The sequence below is a fragment of the Bos indicus x Bos taurus genome, chromosome 8 (genome assembly GCF_003369695.1).
Source record: "Bos indicus x Bos taurus breed Angus x Brahman F1 hybrid chromosome 8, Bos_hybrid_MaternalHap_v2.0, whole genome shotgun sequence".
Taxonomy (NCBI): domain Eukaryota; kingdom Metazoa; phylum Chordata; class Mammalia; order Artiodactyla; family Bovidae; genus Bos; species Bos indicus x Bos taurus.
In genome coordinates, this window is record NC_040083.1 from 62,607,928 (window position 1) to 62,626,791 (window position 18,864).

General features: G+C 40.1%; 1 protein-coding gene across 2 annotated transcripts in view; it reads right to left on the reverse strand.

Moving 5' to 3' along the window:
• XPA (XPA, DNA damage recognition and repair factor) overlaps positions 1 to 14,429 on the reverse strand; it is a 28,469-nt gene extending 14,040 nt beyond the window's left edge. The window contains exons 1-3 of one of the 2 annotated variants that reach the window (XR_003512297.1): positions 14,198 to 14,429; positions 6,627 to 6,737; positions 3,104 to 3,209 (exon numbers count right to left, since the gene is read on the reverse strand). Coding sequence is in view for 1 of the 2 variants with exons in the window: in XM_027549724.1 (XP_027405525.1) it covers positions 3,104 to 3,209; positions 6,627 to 6,737; positions 14,198 to 14,369 (389 nt within the window). In the remaining variant the exon portion in view is untranslated. The remainder of the gene's footprint in view (positions 1 to 3,103; positions 3,210 to 6,626; positions 6,738 to 14,197) is intronic. The other variant, XM_027549724.1, reaches the window with a different exon arrangement.
• Positions 14,430 to 18,864: the final 4,435 nt, after the last annotated feature.

Below are 18,864 nucleotides of genomic sequence, written 5' to 3' on the forward strand. Positions count from 1 at the left end.
TGCAAAAGCTCTAGGATAGGAGTATGTTTTGCAAATAGAGTTCACAGCAAGAGGGCTAGTGTGATCAGAATGCTTGAAGTTCAGTGATGGTGAGGAGTGATGGGAGATAAAGTCAGAGATAGGCAAGGGTCTCGTGAGCGATGGTGAAGACAATTTTATTCTGAATGGATTCAGTGCAGTTCAGTTCAGTCACTCAGTCATGTCTGACTCTTTGTGACCCATGGACTGCAGCACGCCAGGCTTCCCTGTCCATCACCAACTCCCAGAGCTTGCTCAAACTCATGTCCATCGAGTCAGTGACGCCATCCAACCATCTCATCCCCTATCATCCCCTTCTCCTTCTGCCTTCAATATTTCCCAGCATCAGGGTCTTTTCAAATGAGTCAGCTCTTCGCATCAGGGGACCAAAGTATTGGAATTTCAGCTTCAGCATCAGGCCTTCCAATGAATATCCAGGACTGATCTCCTTTAGGATGGACTGGTTGGATCTCCTTGAGTCCAAGGGACTCTCAAGAGTCTTCTCCAACACCACAGTTCAAAAGCATCAATTCTTCAATGCTCAGCTTTCTTTATAGTCCAACTCTCATAGCCATACATGACCACTGGAAAAACCATAGCTTTGACTAGATGGACCTTTGCTGGCAAAGTAATCTCTCTGCTTTTTAATATGCTGTCTAGGTTGGTCATAGCTTTTCTTCCAAGGAGCAAGCGTCTTTTGATTTCATGGCTGCAGTCACCATCTGCAGTGATTTTGGAGCCCCCCAAAATAAAGTCTGTCACTGTTTCCATTGATTCCCCATCTGTTTGCCATGAAATGATGGGACCAGATGCCATGCTCTTAGCTTTCTGAATGTTGAGTTTTAAGCCAACTTTCTCACTCTCCTCTTTCACTTTCATCAAGAGGCTCTTTAGTTCTTCACTTTCTGCCATAAGGGTGGTGTCATCTGCATATCTGAGGTTATTGATATTTCTCCCAGCAATCCTGATTCCAGCTTGTGCTTCATCCAGCCCAGCATTTCGCATGATGTACTCTGCATATAAGTTAAATAAGCAAGATCACAATATACAGCCTTGCCATACTCCTTTCCCGATTTGGAACCAGTCTGTTGTTCCATGTCTAGTTCTAACTTGCTTCTTGACCTGCATACAGATTCCTCTGCTTTTTCTAAATCCAGCTTGAACATCTGCAAGTTCACGATTCATGTACTGTTGAATCTGAATGAATTAGAAACTGTTAAAAAGCCTTGAGTAAAAGGCTATAGGAGAAGAGACTAATGGTGCAAAAGTGGGAGAAGAGGCCAGTTAGAAGACTACCACTGCGGTGATCCAGGTAAGAGCTGGTAGGGGACCAGTCTAAGGCATAACTGTACAGAGAATGAGAAATGAACAGATTCAGGATATGGTTTAAGACCTTAAATACAGAAACAAATAGATCTGGAATTAAACATGGAATACAGAAACAACCAATGAGTGAAGCTGCCCTTTACTGCAACAGTGAATCCTGAAGAGGCAGGTATAGGACAGGAGAGGGGAGGGGGAGGACAGTTAATAATCAAGAATAACTTTAAGATGACCAAACAGTTTGGAAGTATAAACCAAAGGAAGGAAAACTATCATTGTATGAATTCTATAATTGTCAAAGATGTTGGAAAAAAACAGAATGGATGGCTATATCCCTAATTATGTTTAACCTTTTCAAATATTTTTCCAGACTACTACATGTGCTGTGCTCAGTCACTCAGTCATATCCAACCCTTTGCAACCCCATGGAACACACCAAGCTCCTCTGTCCGTGGAATTTTCCAGGCAAGAATACTGGAGTGGGTTGCCGTTTCCTGCTCCAGCAGACTACTACATAACTTTCAGTTGATAATCACTGGCTTCCACTTTCTCATGGAAAAAGGTTATATGTGGTAACTCCCTGGTGGCTCAGAGGTTAAAGCGTCTGCCTGGAATGCAGGAGACCCGAGTTCGATCCCTGGGTTGGGAAGATCCCCTGGAGAAGGAAACGGCAACCCACTCCAGTACTCTTGCCTGGAGAATCCCATGGACGGAGGAGCCTGGTGGGCTGCAGTCCATGGGGTCACAAAGAGTTGGACAGGACTGAGTGACTTCATTTCACTTTCTTCCTAGTTCCTGAATGCTATCTACTTTAAAGAGATAATACTGTGGACCTTAACCACTGTATGCATCGATGACATTGTTATGCATAAACACTGGGAACAGAGTTTATGATTCATAATTCCAAGGGATACCAGAACATTTCCCATCACTGATCATGAGATCAGAAATAGCTCTCATTCTATCTTCTAAGGATTCTACTTGGCAACAAGTCAATGGTGCCAGCTCTCAATGTCTGCAGCAGGGACTCTGAAAGGGCAGGTCCACCAGGCATGTGAGCAGCTGATCTGGGGCAGAACATATAAGTGGGCACAGGGAGCAGATAAGAGGCTGAGTGAGAATCCAAGGTGGGATCTTCAGGTGTGAAAGACACCAACGCAGGACTTGTGGAGGTAAGCAGTAGGGACAGAACCATGTAGAGTAGTGAGGGATAATCTGTGGTGATATAAAAAAAGAAATAAAGGCTAGGAGAAAAAAGGGAATGACAGAGGAATCTGATTTTTCCTCATCTATTCTCTTCCCTGCCAATTCAGAAGAACAGAAAATGAACGGAAAGAGGTGTTCTACGTACCAGGAGAGTGGTTATACTTTCCTCCTCTCAATGAAGGTGCCAGTCCTCTGACCAAGGTGGTTACACGGTGGTCAAAGAAAGAAAAAAACAAATGGATCCTTAGGGGTGGGGTAAGAGAAGGATTAGGAACCTGCTACTAGGAGATGGTTAAAGAAAAAAGCAAAAGGACGTATCCACGGCAGACCCAGGGCCATCCTTCCTATTGATATGGCATGACTGCTAAGCATAGGCTTCCTGTATTTTTTTGGCAAAATGAAAAACACAGAAATTTTAGGAAACTTCCAAAACGAAAAACAAAATTATTATGAAAATGCTGAATCCAAATGGAGCAAATCATTATTTTGCCCTAAACCTACATGCAAATGTTAAACTTTAGTAATTTAGAACATGCTCTGAAATAAAAATAAGTACCTGCAATTATCACAAGTTGCCAAATCAAAGTGGTTCATAAGGTAAGAATCCATGAACTCTTTACCACATTCTTCACATATAACATAATCAAATTCCATAACAGGTCCTAAAGAATGGAAAATTCATTCTTAAGTTTCCTTTTTTTGTGTAATTAGAATACATTTCCCTTTATTTGTATTAGCTTACAAATGTATTTTATGACTGATACAAATATTTACATAAGACAACATAAAACTTTAAGTAATCTCCCATTTATTAAAAAAAATTTTGAAGGAAAAAAGAAATGAGAAAGGAAATAATATAAAGGAAAAAATTATCAACTCATTCAGTATTGTTGAACACAAACCACATGTAAAGTACTTGTATTATTAATACTTCTGTATTGCTGCTATAACAAATTACTACAAATTTAGTGGCTAAAATAACACAAACTTATTTTATCCCAGTCTGTAGTTTATACATTTGACACAGGTCTCAGTGGGCTAGAGGCAAGTTGTTGGCAGAGTTGCACTCCTTTCTGGAGGTTTTGGAGGGACAATCTACCACCCTGCCATTTCCAGTTAGAGGCCACCTGCATTCCTTGACTCACGGCTCCCTTCCTCCATCTTCAAAGCCAGCAACTGTAGCTTCTTATATCACTATGACTTCTTCCATAATCACACCACCCCAGACTCTCTCCTGCCTCTCTCCTACTTTTAAGGATGCTTGTGATTACAGCTGGATAACCCAGAATAAGCTCCTCACCTCAAGGTCTTTAACCTTAATTTTATCTGCAAAGTGCCTTTCACTCTGTAAGGTAGTAAATTCACAGATTCCAGGGTGATTAGAATGTGGACATTGCTGGGGGCCATTATGCAGCCCACCACAGTACTGCTGAGAGTACAGAGATTAGTCCCAAGGCGGAAGCAAGATGGGGGAGCTGCTTACACATAAGGGACATAACATACAACACAGAAAAGAACAGTAAAGAGCAAAACAAGAGTAAAAGAGAGACAATACAGAATTCACTTTCAAGTGGGAAACTCCATTCCACCTCCTACCAACAGGGTAAATGGCTTCCTCTTCATCTGTCTCCACTACTAGATTGAAAATCTCTAAAGGGTAGAGATTGTACTTAGCTATACAACCTCAACACCCACTACAGAAACTACTCCAGGTAAAGTAAAGCAGAATTTTTTTAAAAGATTTCAAATACCTAGCTAAGGATCTTTATCCTATAGAACTGTTTTCTTTTTATCAGCAAATATGAAAGTTTTACTAATAAGTCTTTAGGATGACTGCCACTGCCAAGCCCCAACTCTGAGAACTACCACTAACCCCAGTGGGAAGAAAAATGGAGTTGTCATTTGTTCATAATTCATTCAACATATTCCTATCACTGCCTCTCCTTACCTACTTCCAATACAAGAAGGTCAATTAATATTCTAGCACTTCTTAATCTCACTAATCTCCAAACCCTAACAAAATCCAAGTTATCAGATGTATGATTTGCAAATATTTTCCCTCCTTCAGTAGGTGGTCTTTTCGAAGGTTTCCTTTGCTATGTAGAAGCTTTTTAATTTGATGCAGTCCCACTTGTTTAACAGTTCTGGGTTTTTTCCTTAATTTTTTAAAAATATATCAGCTATAATTTATTTAAAGATTTTCAATTATGAAGGTTCTGCCTTTATCACCTCTGCTTTTGGTGTCATATCCAAAAATATCATTAGCAAGAGCAATGTCAAGGGGCTTTTCATGTTTTCTTCTAGGAGTTTTACGGTCTGTCTTACATCTAAATCTTTAATCCATTTTGAGTTATACTGTATGATGTAAGACAGTGGCCTAGTTTCATTCTTTTCCATGTGAATGTCCAGTTTTCCCAACTCCATTTATTAATGTCCTTTCTCTATTGTATATTCTTGGCTCCTTTATCATAAATTAACTGACCATCCGTGTAGGTTTTTTCTGGGCTCTCTCTTCTGTTCCACTGATCTATGTGTCTGTTTTTATGCCAATATCATACTTATTGTCATTATGATGGCTTTGAAATATAATTTGAAATCAGGGAGCATGAGGTCTCCAGTTCTGTCCTTCTTTTTCAAGATTCAATGGCCATTCAGGGTCTTTCATTATTCATATGAATTTAAAATTTTTTCTATTTCTGTGGGAAAATGCTATTGGAATTTTGGCTGGGCCTGCACTGATTCTGTACATTGCTTTAGGTACTATGGACATTTTAAGATTAGTAACTCTTCCAACCCAAGAGTATAGAATGTCTTTCAATTTAGTTGTGTCTTCTTCCATTTCTTTCATTTTTGTCTTACAGTTTTCAGTGTACAAGTATTTCACCTCCTTGGTTAAATTTATTCCTAGGTATTTTATTATTTCTGATAAATAGGCAGTTGTAAATAGGACTGTTTTCCTAATTTCTCTTTCTGATAGTTCACTAGTAATGTACAGAAATGCAACAGATTTCAGTGTATTGATTTTGTTTCCTGAAACTTTACTGAGTACATTTATTAGTTTATACATACAGATATACATGTTTCAGAAATCGTGAGTTCATACCCATGATTTTAATCTATCTAATTTTGATCCATTTCCATAGGGTTCTTTCTTGCCTTCTCCCATTCTACGTTTGTATGTCCTTTCTTCCACAATGAGAACCCTGGCTCCCAACATCAAGAAATACATTCGTCTATTTGAGCCAATAATACGTCTAAAATAATTTCAAAATTGCTTCCCTCATATCACTCTAGGAGTTCAGGAATGTTGTAGTTTTTCCCCTTACCCCACCTATCTCAAACTGAGGATACACTGTCAAATGCTATGCTCATAAATCATTTGGACTAGCTCCTTCTGTCCTCCCCCTCTTCAATATGTGTTAATTCATTTGGAAAAATACATCCATTTGTTTATTTGCTTTTAGGTTGTTTACTGCTTCTATACATGTTAACTTTTTTTTAAATATGTAAACTTTACTGGAAGTATACATACTTTTGGGTCAGTTACCCTACTGCTGTGAATCAGAGAGTTGGACAAAAGTTTATCTCCAAATATATTCACTGCAGTAATAATTATTAGAATAGAGAAAAGAAACAAAAGAGCTGCATTTCAATGAACCATGGTACAGCCATCAAATGGAATACTATGTAGCCGTTAAAAAGAAAGCCCTGAAAGAATATTTGAGAAATGGGGAAACCACTTTTCCTCTAAACATAAGAAAGAATGTGCTAAATTTTATCTCTTGCATTCAAGACCCCCATTTCAACCTATCAAGATAATTTTAAGTATTTATTCTATCAACTTGTCTATTATAAGACCGAGAGCATCAACTCTAAGCATATAAACCACATTTTTAAATGAATCTGCCAAATTTGTTTAATTTTTAATCTACTAGCAAAACTGCCAAATTTCATCATTCTTATAAAGTCAACTTGCTCACTGACTAAATGTGTCATTTTTTAACATCAGTTTGCAAAAAATCACGCATGTTATTCAAAATGACCAATCTAGATATCTGTTTTTTGAAAACCCACTTTACCTGGTTGATGAACAACTTTTCCAACTGTATGTTCTTCCTCCTCCTCCTCTTCCAGGATGAAGCCTCCTCCTGTGTCAATTATCTTTGGGGCTGCTTTTACATTAGCCATGCCTATAAAAGTTAAGAAGTGGTCAAGAAATGAACCAGGTAAGCCCATATGCTCCCTTGTGTATAAACAGGAACTTTCAAAAATGTAATATATATCAAACAAGACGAGGATGTCCACTATTATCACTTCTATTCAACGTTATACTGAGGCCCCAGTCACCGTAATATGGCAAGAGAACAAGACAAGCGTAAAGGCTGAAAGGGTAAATCCGCATTTACTCACAGATGATGTGATTGTGTAATAGAGGACATCCACAGGAATCTGCAATTAGTCAAGAAATAATACCTAGGAATAGACGTGTAAAACGTCAAAAACACCACTAACAGAAATCAAAGTCACTTCTCCCCAGATTCACCTAAAGATTCAATGTGATCCCACTCAAAACCCTAGTAGGTGCTTGCATGTGTGTGTTGTGGGTGGGGAGGAATAATGGGAGCTGACAAGCTGATCTAATGCTTATATGTAAATACAAAGAACACAGAATAGCCAAGATAATCCTGAACAAAACTAGAGCATTTACACTACCCAGATTTAAAGATTTACTACAAAGCTTCAGTAATTATGACAGCGTAGTACTGAAACAAAGACAAAGAGACCAGTATAATAGAGTCCTGTAATAGGTCTACACGTATTTACAGCAAAGGCTCCAAGGCAATTCAGTGAGAAAAAGATAGTATTTTCAATAAATGATGCTAGAATTTATGACTAAGGCACTTCTACAAAACAGTGAGGAAAAGATGGTCATTCCAATAAATGAACTTTGATTCTATCACATACAATAGACACAGAACAATTTTGAAATGGATCACAATCTTGAACATAAAAGGTAAAATAAAGCTTCTAGAAGAAAACATAAAATAACTTTATGAACTTGAGGTAGCCAAAAACTTCTTACACATGACATACACGTATCAACCATAAGAGAAAAACTGTTTAATTGAACTTGACTGAAAATTATTATAACTTCAAATTTTAACAAGATGGTGGAGTAGAAGGATGTGTACTCATCTCCTCCTGCAAAAGCACCGAAATCTCAACTAGCTGTTGAACAACTAGGACAGGAGAACACTAGAACCCACCAAAAAAAAATACATGTCCAAAGACAAAGAAGCCACAAGGAGACGGACGTTTACAGAAGCCTCTTAGCCTCATTCACCAGAAAGTGAAAGTATCAATCAGTCATGTCTGACTCTTTGCAATCCCGTGGACTGTAGCCTGCCAGGCTCCTCTGTTCATTGAATTCTCTAGGCAAGAATTCTGGAGTGGGTTGCTATTTCCTTCTCCAGGGAACACATGTATAAGACCATCAGAAGAAGAAGAACCACAATCCCACAGCGGCTAGAACAAAAATCACATGACAAAAAGTTAATCAGGATGAAAAAGAGTTATGTCCCAGGTGAAGGGACAATATAAAACCCCTGAAAAACAACTAAATGAAGTGGAGACAGGCAAGCTTTCTGAAAAAGCATTCAGAATGATAGTGAAGATGATCCAGGATCTCAGAAAAAGAATGGAGAAGACGCAAGGAAGGTTTACCAAAGAGTCAGAAGTACTAAAAATAAATGAACACAGATGAACGATACACTAGAAGGAATCAACAGCAGAATAACTGAGACAGACGAATGGGTAAGTGACCTGGAAGACAGAATAGTGGAAATCACTGGTGCAGAACAGAATATAGAAAACAGAACGGAAAAAAAAAAAAAAAAAAAATGAAGACAGCCTAAGAGACCTCTGGGACATTAAACACACCAACATCCGCATTATAGGGGTCCCAGAAGGAGAAGAGAGAGAGAGAGAAAGGACCAGAGAAACTATCTGAAGAGATAATAGTTGAAAACTTCCCTAACATAGGAAACGAAATAGTCAACCAAGTCCAGGAAACAGAGTCCTCGGCGGGATAAACCCAAGGAGGAACACACCAAGACACATAGTAATCAAAATGTCAAAAATGAAAGACAAAGATAAAATATTAAAAGGAACAAGGGAAAAGTGACCAGTAACATACAAGGGAACTCCCATCTGGTTATCAGCTGATTTCTCAACAGAAACTCTACAAACTAGAGGGAACCGCACGATATACTTCAAGTGTTGAAAGGGGAGAACCTACAACCAAGAATACTCTACCCACCAAGATTCTCATTCAAATTTGATGGAGAAATCAAAAGCTTTCCAAACAAGCAAAAGTTAAGAGAAATCAGCACCACCAAACCAGCTTTACAACAAATGCTAAAAAAACTTTTCTAGGCAGGAAACACAAGAGAAGGAAAACACCTACAGAAGATAAACCCAAAACAATTAAGAAAATGGTAATAGGATCATGTATATTGATAATTCCCTTAAATGTAAATGGATTAAATGCATCAAGCAAAAGACAGACTGGTTAGGCAGATGAAAATGTTCATGTACACACTTCCACTTACCACATCACTCTGCTTGACCTCCCAAGTTGTATGTAATTATATTGTTAAGTTAATCTTGTTCCCATTATGGCTTGCAACTGTAACTATTTTTTATTTTTTGTCTGGCTATTGACTGTGAAAACTGACAAACATCTCTTACTACTGTGATTATGTAACTATTACTCAATACTGTTGTATCATGATTGGGCAACAGAAAAATAATAGAATTCTATATCACCCTGCTGCTGCTGCTAAGTCACTTCAGTCATGTCCAACTCTGTGTGACCCCATAGACCCCATCCCTGGGATTCTCCAGGCAAGAACACTGGAGTGGGTTGCCATTTCCTTCTCCAATGCATGAAAGTGAAAAGTGAAAGTGAAGTCACTTAGTCGTGGCCGACTCTTCGTGACCCCATGGACTGCAGCCTACCAGACTCCTCTGTCCATGGGACTTTCCAGGCAAGAGTAATGGAGCGGGTTGCCATTGCCTTCTCCATATATCACCCTAACTACCATTTAATAGAAAAACCTGTAATCACTTTTTGAAATCCAGATATATATCAGAATTATCTTGGAATTTCTTGAAAAATACAAATGCCCAGGTATTGCTATTCTTTGCCAGAGCTCCAGATATGTTTCTAATGAGCAGCCATGTTTAAAAACAACTGGACTAATGATGATCTTTTACTTTTATCAAGTTTGTTTCACACTTCTATTTCATATTCGGTGCTCCCATTTCATTTAATTTTCCAATTTCTCCATCTTTTTTTTATGTTCTTTTTCAAGCCTTTATCAAGTGTAGTAGAAAAGCTTTTATATACAAATATATAAACAGTATGTATAATAATTTTAGAAAACATGAATTTTGCCTAACTAAAAAGTTTATGACAGTTTGAATCCACTTGCTTGTCTTAGTATGAACAGAATGCTAGATTTCTAATTTTAAAAAAAATAGATATTCAACAAGCAACAAAGGTTTACCGTACAGCACAGAGAACTATACTCAATACCTTGTAATAACCTATGATGGAAATAACTTGAAAAATAACACACGGGTATATGTATAACTGAACCACCTCACTGTACACCTGAAACATTCATTGTAAGTCAACTATACTTCAATAAAATATATAAAGAAAAAAAAACTATTAGAACCTCTATTCATCAAAAGACACCATTATGAGAGTAAAAAGACAAGATGAAAATTGGCAGAAGCTATTTGCAATATGTATATCTGACAAAAGACTCATATCCAGAATATACAGTGAAATCCTATAAACAGGCTTTCCTGGTGGCTCAGATGGTAAAGAATCCTCCTGCAATGCAGGAGACCCAGGTTTGATCCCTGGGTCAGGAAGATGCCCTGGAGAAGAGGAATGGCAACCCACTCCAGTATTCTTGCCTAGAGAATCCCATGGACAGAGAAGCCTGACAGACTGTTAAGGGATCGCAAAGAGCTGGACACAACTGAGCAACTAACACTTTCACTTCAGTAAAAGAAAAACAGAGCCTTAAAAAGAGGCAAAAGACCTGAAGAGAAACTTCACAAATGAAAACATGCAAATATCCAGTAACCACAAGAAAAATGTCTATCATTAGAAATTAGGAAAATACAAATTAAAACCATAATGAAATACCACCACTCCCACCAGAATACTCAAAATGAAAAAGACTGACAATACCAAATGAAGATGTGGTATTGAGACTGTCATACATTGCTGGTAAGATTCTAAATTGATATAATGAGTGTTTGACAATGCCTCAGTTCAGTTCAGTTCCTCAGTCGTGTCCAACTCTTTGCGACCCCATGATTGCAGCACGCCAGTACTCCCTGTCCGTCACCAACTCCCAGAGTTTACCCAAACTCATGTCCATTGAGTCGGTGATGCCATCCAACCATCTCATCCTCTGTCATCCCCTTCTCCTCCTGCCCTCAATCTTTCCCAGCATCAGGGTCTTTTCAAATGAGTCAGCTCTTCGCATCAGGTGACCAAAGTGTTGGAGTTTCAGCTTCAACATCAGTCCTTCCAATGAACACCCAGGACTGATCTCCTTTAGGATGGACTGGTTGGATCTCCTTGCAGTCCAAGGGACTCTCAAGAGTCTTCTCCAACACTACAGTTCAAAAGCATCAATTCTTCAATGCTCAGCTTTCTTTACAGTCCAACTCTCACATCCATACATGACTACTGGAAAAACCACAGCCTTGACTAGACAGACCTTTGTTGACAAAGTAATGTCTCTGCTTTTTAATATACTGCCTAGGTTGGCCATAACTTTCCTTCCAAGGAGTAAGCGTCTTTTAATTTCATGGCTGCAATCACCATCTGCAGTGATTTTGGAGCCCCAAAAAATAAAGTCAGCCACTGTTTCCACTGTTTCCCCATCTATTTGCCACAAAGTCATGGGACCGGATGCCATGATCTTAATTTTCTGAATGTTGAGCTTTAAGCCAACTTTTTTACTTTCCTCTTTCACTTTCATCAAGAGGCTCTTTAGTTCTTCTTCACCTTCTGCCATAAGGGTGGTGTCATCTGCATATCTGAGGTTATTGATATTTCTCCCGGCAATCTTGATTCCAGCTTGTACTTCTTCCAGCTCAGCGTTTCTCATGATATATTCTGCATATACTAAAGCTAAATATACATTTCCCCTAGAAGCCAGGATTACATTTCTAGGTATATACGCAATAGAAATGTGTGCATATGTCCACCATAAAACATATACCAAAATGCTCACAAATGTTTTCCTTTTAATAGCTCCAAACTGGAAAGAACCCAAATTTCCATCAAAAGGAAGTGGAAAACTACAATGTAACAACATAAAAGAGTACTATAGAACATACAAATGAACAAACTACCAACACATGCAACAGCAGGGATGAAGCTCTCAGGTGTTACTTTGAGCAAAAGAAGCCAGATACTGTATGGTTCCATTTATATAATGTTCAAAAACAGATGGTACTAATCAAATCGTCAGAAGAGTAGTCACTTCTGAGGGTGAGTAACTGACTAGGAAGTGACAGTGGGGAAACGCCTAAGGTTCTGGAAGTGTCAGTACACTACACTGATGCCGTGGTATTAGACATGAGCACTCACATAGGTAAAATTCAGATAAGTGCATTTTACATTAATGTATGGTGTAACTAATTCTTTACGACAAAGAGGTATTATTTTGCTTAAATCACGCACCTTCCCTGGCCTCAATTTCTTTTTCTATTATATAAAGGGATTAGAGTATAATAAGCCTGTTTCTACAGTTAACAGCAATTTTCATACTTTACTATATTGCCCATTTATCTCCTTATATCCCTGCATCAGCCTGAGCACTTTTATCTCTGTCATTCTGAAAAATAGTTTAGCATTCCATGAATATTTACTGACTGGATAGAAAATGTACCAGAATATGATTTTGATTTCATGAATGTTATAAGAAGAAGGGAAGCTGTAGTTATTAAGACTATAATTAGAGCAGGATCCTGAGCGATACTAAATCATGCCAAAAACAAAGCCCCATTTATCTCTACTGCTATGCCCTGTATTTCCCCAGGACCTTAGCACTACTCTTAGCAACACATTCTAAGCAAGTTCTCGGTCTTTTTCAAGGCATATGTCATAGCACACACAGAGTATGAAAACTATACATATGGAAATAAAAGTATTACAAAGAACAAAAATCTCAGCACCTAACTAACTCGAAGCACAGGTTGTCTACAATGCAACAACACAATTCAGTTCTTTGGTAAATGCCCAAGACATCTTACAAGATATTCATGCTGCCTTGCTTTCCATTATCAGACATTTAATACCACTTTATGCTCTACTTTGCACCCCTGTTCCATAGCCATTTTACACATTTTAGAAATCTATATGGAATCATGAACATGAATTAATCCATGCAGATGAAGAACATTTTGTCCTGACCCTAGAATGCTTAAAAGTGGTCAAAATGTGCAGATTCAGTGTCAGTATGAATGAATATAGACATGCAGCTAGCTGTTTTCACTCTGCCTTTCTTCTGGCTGATGAGAAGGGGGAGTAGATGACACACTTCTGACCGAGCTCAACTGCTCAAGTAGGTTTAGACACAGGTTTACGAACACAGGTGCTTCACATTACAGAGGCAGTGCTGAAGAACCACATGTCAACCAAACTGTATTTCTCTGGGGAAAATGATTAGTTGACCCCCACTGGAGAATTACATGATAGGCAAAGAAATAGGCAGCCAAGTGCTGCTCTAAGAAAAAAGATGAAATCCAAGCAAGAATAACAGCCCTTCATCCTAAGAGTGAGAGAAATGCCTAGTATAGCAGAGGCAACTAGTGAGCAAGGAAAGGCCCTGAATCCAGGGTCAGATTAGACCCGAGTTCTAGTCCTGATTAGCCTTTGCACTTACTGGGATGAACCTGAGCAAACCCCCTTTCCTTTACTGATCCTCAATTATCATCTCAGTACAATACGGATAACAAGCCCTGCCCTAAATAATTCCAGGTTAGCTGTTTGAATCAAATTAGCCAAGCTGAAAAACGTGAAGCACAACAGGTGCCACTCTGTTCCCCCCAGGAAGGCAGGAGCTAGTGTCTGTCTGCCCCCAGCACGTAGCAAGCACTGAGTATCAGCCCGTGTTATACGGAGGCACGAAGGAGCTGGTGCAGGACTACTACTCAAATGTGCTATAAGGTCTAAAAGCTCTACACAAAGACCACCCCCTGGGACCCGTGGCAATTGCAGGAAGAGAGCAGAGAGGGAGAGCTAAGACACTGGCTGGCACCTCCAGACGGCGAGGGAGGCTGTATCCCCAAACTAAGGACGGTAGCTGGACCACCCAAGGCAGGGAGGAAAGGCCAGGGCTGGGAGTCAGGGTCGCCTTGTGGTCTTGGGCAGTCCGCAGTGACAATCTCCGACAAGCGGATTCCCTACCCCCTCCGCTACCCCCTCCACCCGCCCCTACCCGGGACTGCACAAGCGTCCGCACTCAGACGCGAGAGGGACGCCCCATCCAGGATGCGGCCCCCGGTCCCCCAGAAAAGAGAAGAGGCAGGCGCCGCCAAGGGCCCAAACCTCCAGTAGTTGCAGCTGCCGTTGCCGGGTAAGGCCGGGCCGCCAGCCGGGCCTGGCGCAGCATCAGCGCCCGCTGCCGCTTCCGCTCGATGCTCGCCCGCACTGAGGCAGACAGCTCCGTTGGTTGTTCTGAAGCCGCCGGCTCCGACGAAGCTTCCCCGGCGGCGGCCATCTCCGCCGGTGACGGTCGGTGGCTCTAGCCCCGCGCACGCGCACTGCTGGCCCAAAGCGTGCCCAAGGCTCCCCTTCGCGGAGTCGCCAGCACCGCCTCCTATCGGGAGCGCACCTGCGCAATTAGAGAAGGAAGTGGGGAAGGAAAGGGCGGAGGGTGAAGTCTGCGCACGCGTTGGCGCGGAAGCTACCTGCTGGTTTATAATACAGCGCAAGAGCCAGTGAGACATCAATGATCAGAACCTGGTCATCTCTAAAATAATAGTTTCCCTTGGTAGTTCAGTCAGTTCAGTTCAGTCGCTCAGTCGTGTCCGGCTCTTTGTGACCCCATGGACTGCAGCACTCCAGGCCTCCCTGTCCATCACCAACTCCCAGAGCTTGCTCAAACTCATGTCCATCGAGTCGGTGATGCCATCCAACCATCTCATCCTCTGTCGTTCCCTTCTCCTCCTGCTTTCAATATTTCCCAGCATCAGGGTCTTTTCCGATGAGTCGGTTCTTCGCATTAGATCACCAAAGTATTGGAGTTTCAATTTCAGCATCAGTCCTTCCAATGATATTCGGGACTGATTTCCTTCAGCATCGACTTGTTTGATCTCCTTGCAGTCCAAGGGACTCTCAAGAGTCTTCTCCAACACCACAGTTCAAAAGCATCAATTCTTCGGCACTCAGCTTTGTTTATAGTCCAACTCTCATATCCATACATGACTACTGGAAAAACCATAGCTTTGACTAGACGGACTTTGTTGGCAAAATAATGTCTCTGCTTTTTAATATGCTATCTAGGTTGGTCATAGCTTTTCTTCCAAGCAGCAAGACAAGAGTCTTTTGATTTCATGGCTGCAGTCACCATTTGCAGTGATTTTGGAGCCCAAGAAAATAGAGTCTGTCACTGTTTCCATTGTTTCCCCCATCTATTTGCCATGATGTGATGGGACCAGATGCCATGATCTTAGTCTTCTGAATGTTGAGTTTTAAGCCAGCTTTTTCACTCTCCTCTTTCACTTTCATCAAGAAACTCTTTAGTTCCTCTTTGCTTTCTGCCATAAGGGTGGTGTCATCTGTGTATCTGAGGTTATTGATATTAATCCCTGCAATCTTGATTCCAGTCTGTGCTTCATCAAGCCCAGCATTTTGCATGATGCACTCTGCATATAAGTTAAATAAGCAAGGTGACAATATACAGCCTTGACATAATCCTTTCCCGATTTGGAACCAGCCCACTGTTCCATGCCCGGTTCTAACTATTGCTCCTTGACCTGCATACAGATTTCTCAGGAGGCAGGTCAGGTGGTCTGGTGTTCCCATCTTTTTATGAATGTTCCACAGTTTGTTGTGATCCACACAAAGGCTTTAGCATAATCGATAAAATAGAAGTAGATGTTTTTCTGGAACTCTCTTGCTTTTTCTATGATACAGTGGATGTTGGCAATTTGATCTCTGGTTCCTCTGCCTTTTCTAAATCCAGCTTGAACATCTGTAAGTTCTCAGTTCACGTACTGTTGGAGTCTGGCTTGGAGAATTTTGGGCATTACTTTGCTAGCGTGTGAGATGAGTGCAATTTCGCTGTAGTTTGAACATTCTTTGGCATTGCCTTTCTTTGGAACTGGAGTCAGACTTGGGTTAAACCCTATCCCTGACACTTGCCGTCAGCGTAACTTCAGCAAGTTATTTAACCTGAATTCAGTTTCTCCAGTAGTAAAATGAGGATAATTACAGAACCACTTCCACGGTTGTTGGGAGGATTAGATGTAGCCTTTTAGCACAATCCCTGGCACACAGAAAGTTTCCAAAATGATGGCAGCTAGTAGTAACAGTAGTGCCAATTCAAGAGAGATCAATAGATGATTGGTCTGAATACATTAAATGCCTGGCCTAGGGGAACGGGGTCTTTTTAGATTTTGGTTTAAACAGCCAAGAACACCTGGGTTTTCACTTGCTGTATGACGTCATGCAGATCACCAGGTACCCAACGCTGGTAAGCATGAGCTCGGCTATCTTTTCCTAGAATATTTCTTCAGTGTGGATGAGCCGCCACCAAGCAGACAGAGGGTTTGGAATTTGAGCCAAATCCTAACTTCCCAAATGTGTGGAAAATTTAGCAAAAGAAACATTGCATGATTTTCTTAAAATGTATGCTCTTTCTTTATTACAAATAAAACTTAACTAAAGCCAGCAAACATTAAGTTCTAAATACTATCTATACCATTTGGGACTAGGTTTTAGAGCAAGCTGGCACACTGCAGTTTCCCTTAATATTCAATGATTAAAGTTTGAGAAATGTTAAGTTAGTGGTTCTATCAATTATATGTATATTCAAGCTGAAAGACCTTATATAAAGCATATAAATGCTGAGATTTTCTGGTTGAACTGGAGACAGAAACCTCAAGCCATCACTACTGCCTTTCCCTCAGATTGTTCCCTAGCCATTGATTTTGTCCAGGTGATAAAATCTCAAATTCTATTTGACACCAAAAGCATGAACAGCAAAAGAAAAATCAGTTAAATTTAACTTCATCAAAATTAAAAATCTTTGTTCATCAGAGGACACTGTCAAGAAAGTGAAAAGACAACTCACAGAATGGGAGAAGATACTTGGAAAATCATATACAGGTTTCCATGTCCCCTATCCAAAAGTAGAGCATTCCTAAGAAATCTGTTGTAAACCAAAATGCCACAAAGCAAAGAAGCAATTAGCTTAGAACATATCTTGCTAATGAATGCGTATGCACAAAATAAGTGAAGATAAAGCACATATGCGCAGAGACAGTTCACAGCTACGGTGACTGGATGCCAAGGTGCTCAGGGTAGATCCAGGGGAAGGAGCTGCTTGGTGTCACTCTCTCAAAGTGTGCTGCCTCTATAATGGCTCGTTGCAAACCAAACATGACACATGTAGAGAACAAAGGAATGGATACCAAGGGGGGAGAGGGAGGGATGAACCGGGAGATTGCTATTGACAAATATAGACTACTGTGTGTAAAATAGATAACTTACGATAACTAACGAGCTACTGTACAGTACAGGGAACTCCACTCTATGCCTGCTGTGACCTAAATGGGAAGGAAACCCAAAAAAGATGGGATATATGTATATGGATAGCTGATTCATTTTGCAGAAACTAACATTGTAAAGCAATTATACTCAAATACAAGTTAATTTTTTTAATGCAAAAATGGGTACTAGTGAAGGTCTTTCATAAGTGCAAAATGACATAAAGCAAACTTGAAAAGCAAGTGATATACCTGTATCTAAAAAGGGAATTCTTACAACTAAGTAACAAAAAGACAATGGTTTGTAAATGAGCAAAGGACTTAAGTAGATATTTTTCTACAAATGGCCAAACAAGCACAATGAAAAGATATTATTAGTGAAATGGAAACGGAAAAGCATCAGGTCAAAAGTGAAGTGAGAGACCATTTCACATCAATTACATGACTAGAATTAAGAGAAAAAAGAAAACAAAATAACAAGTGTTAGCAAGGATGTAGAAAAATTGGCATTGTCCTAGTGGGAATGTAAAACAATGTTGCTGGTGGCAAAGGGTTTGGCTATCCTTCAAAAAGTTAAACACAGAGAATTACCACGTAAGTCAGCAATTTCACTCCTGGATAGAAAGAACTGAAGTCCTCAAAGACTGAAAACAGGTGTTACACAAAATCTTGCAAACAAGTGCTCATAGCAGCACTATTCACAATACCAAAAGACTGAAACTACCCAAATGTCCGTAAAATGATAAACAGATAAACAAAACGTGGCATATCTATACAAGGAAAATAATTCGGCCATAGAAAGGAAGTACTGACACATGCTACAACACGAATGAACCTTGAAAATATTATGCATTTCTTTTATATGAAACATTTGGAATAAGCAAACCCATAGTAACATAAAAAGCATTAGTGGTTGGCAGGGACTGAGGGGAGGAGATGAGAAGTGACTGCTTAAGTAGTGTGGGGTTTCCTTTGGAGGTAATGAAAATGTTCTGTTGTGACAGTTTCACAACATTGTGAATGTACTACATGTTACTAATGGTAAATTTCATAACAAGTTTTTTAAAAATTCAAATTCTGACTGGGCCCAGGCAGGTCATGAAGTTAATGAATCCATCCAGGTGTCACACTCTGTAAAGTGGAATGTGAGGGCCCCCTAAGGGAAAAGCTACTGCGTAGCTCCAGTGAGTAGACAGAATTTGGGCCCCTTATTGCCAACTGCCCAATGTTTGAAGAGAGGTAACTGCTTCTCAAATTGTAAAGCACATACAAGTCACCTGGTGATCCACTTAAAATGCGGATTCTGATTCAGTAGATCCATGGTGGGACTCGAGCTATGCATTTCTAATGAGCTCCCTAATTGAGTTGCAGCTCCACCAACCATAGGTCTAATAGTAAGGGTCAGGTCCACAGGTTTTCAAACTTGGCTGCACCCTGGAAGCACCTGGGGAATTTGAAAAACACAGTCTGATGTCATTGGTCAAGAGTGGGATCTGGGTATTA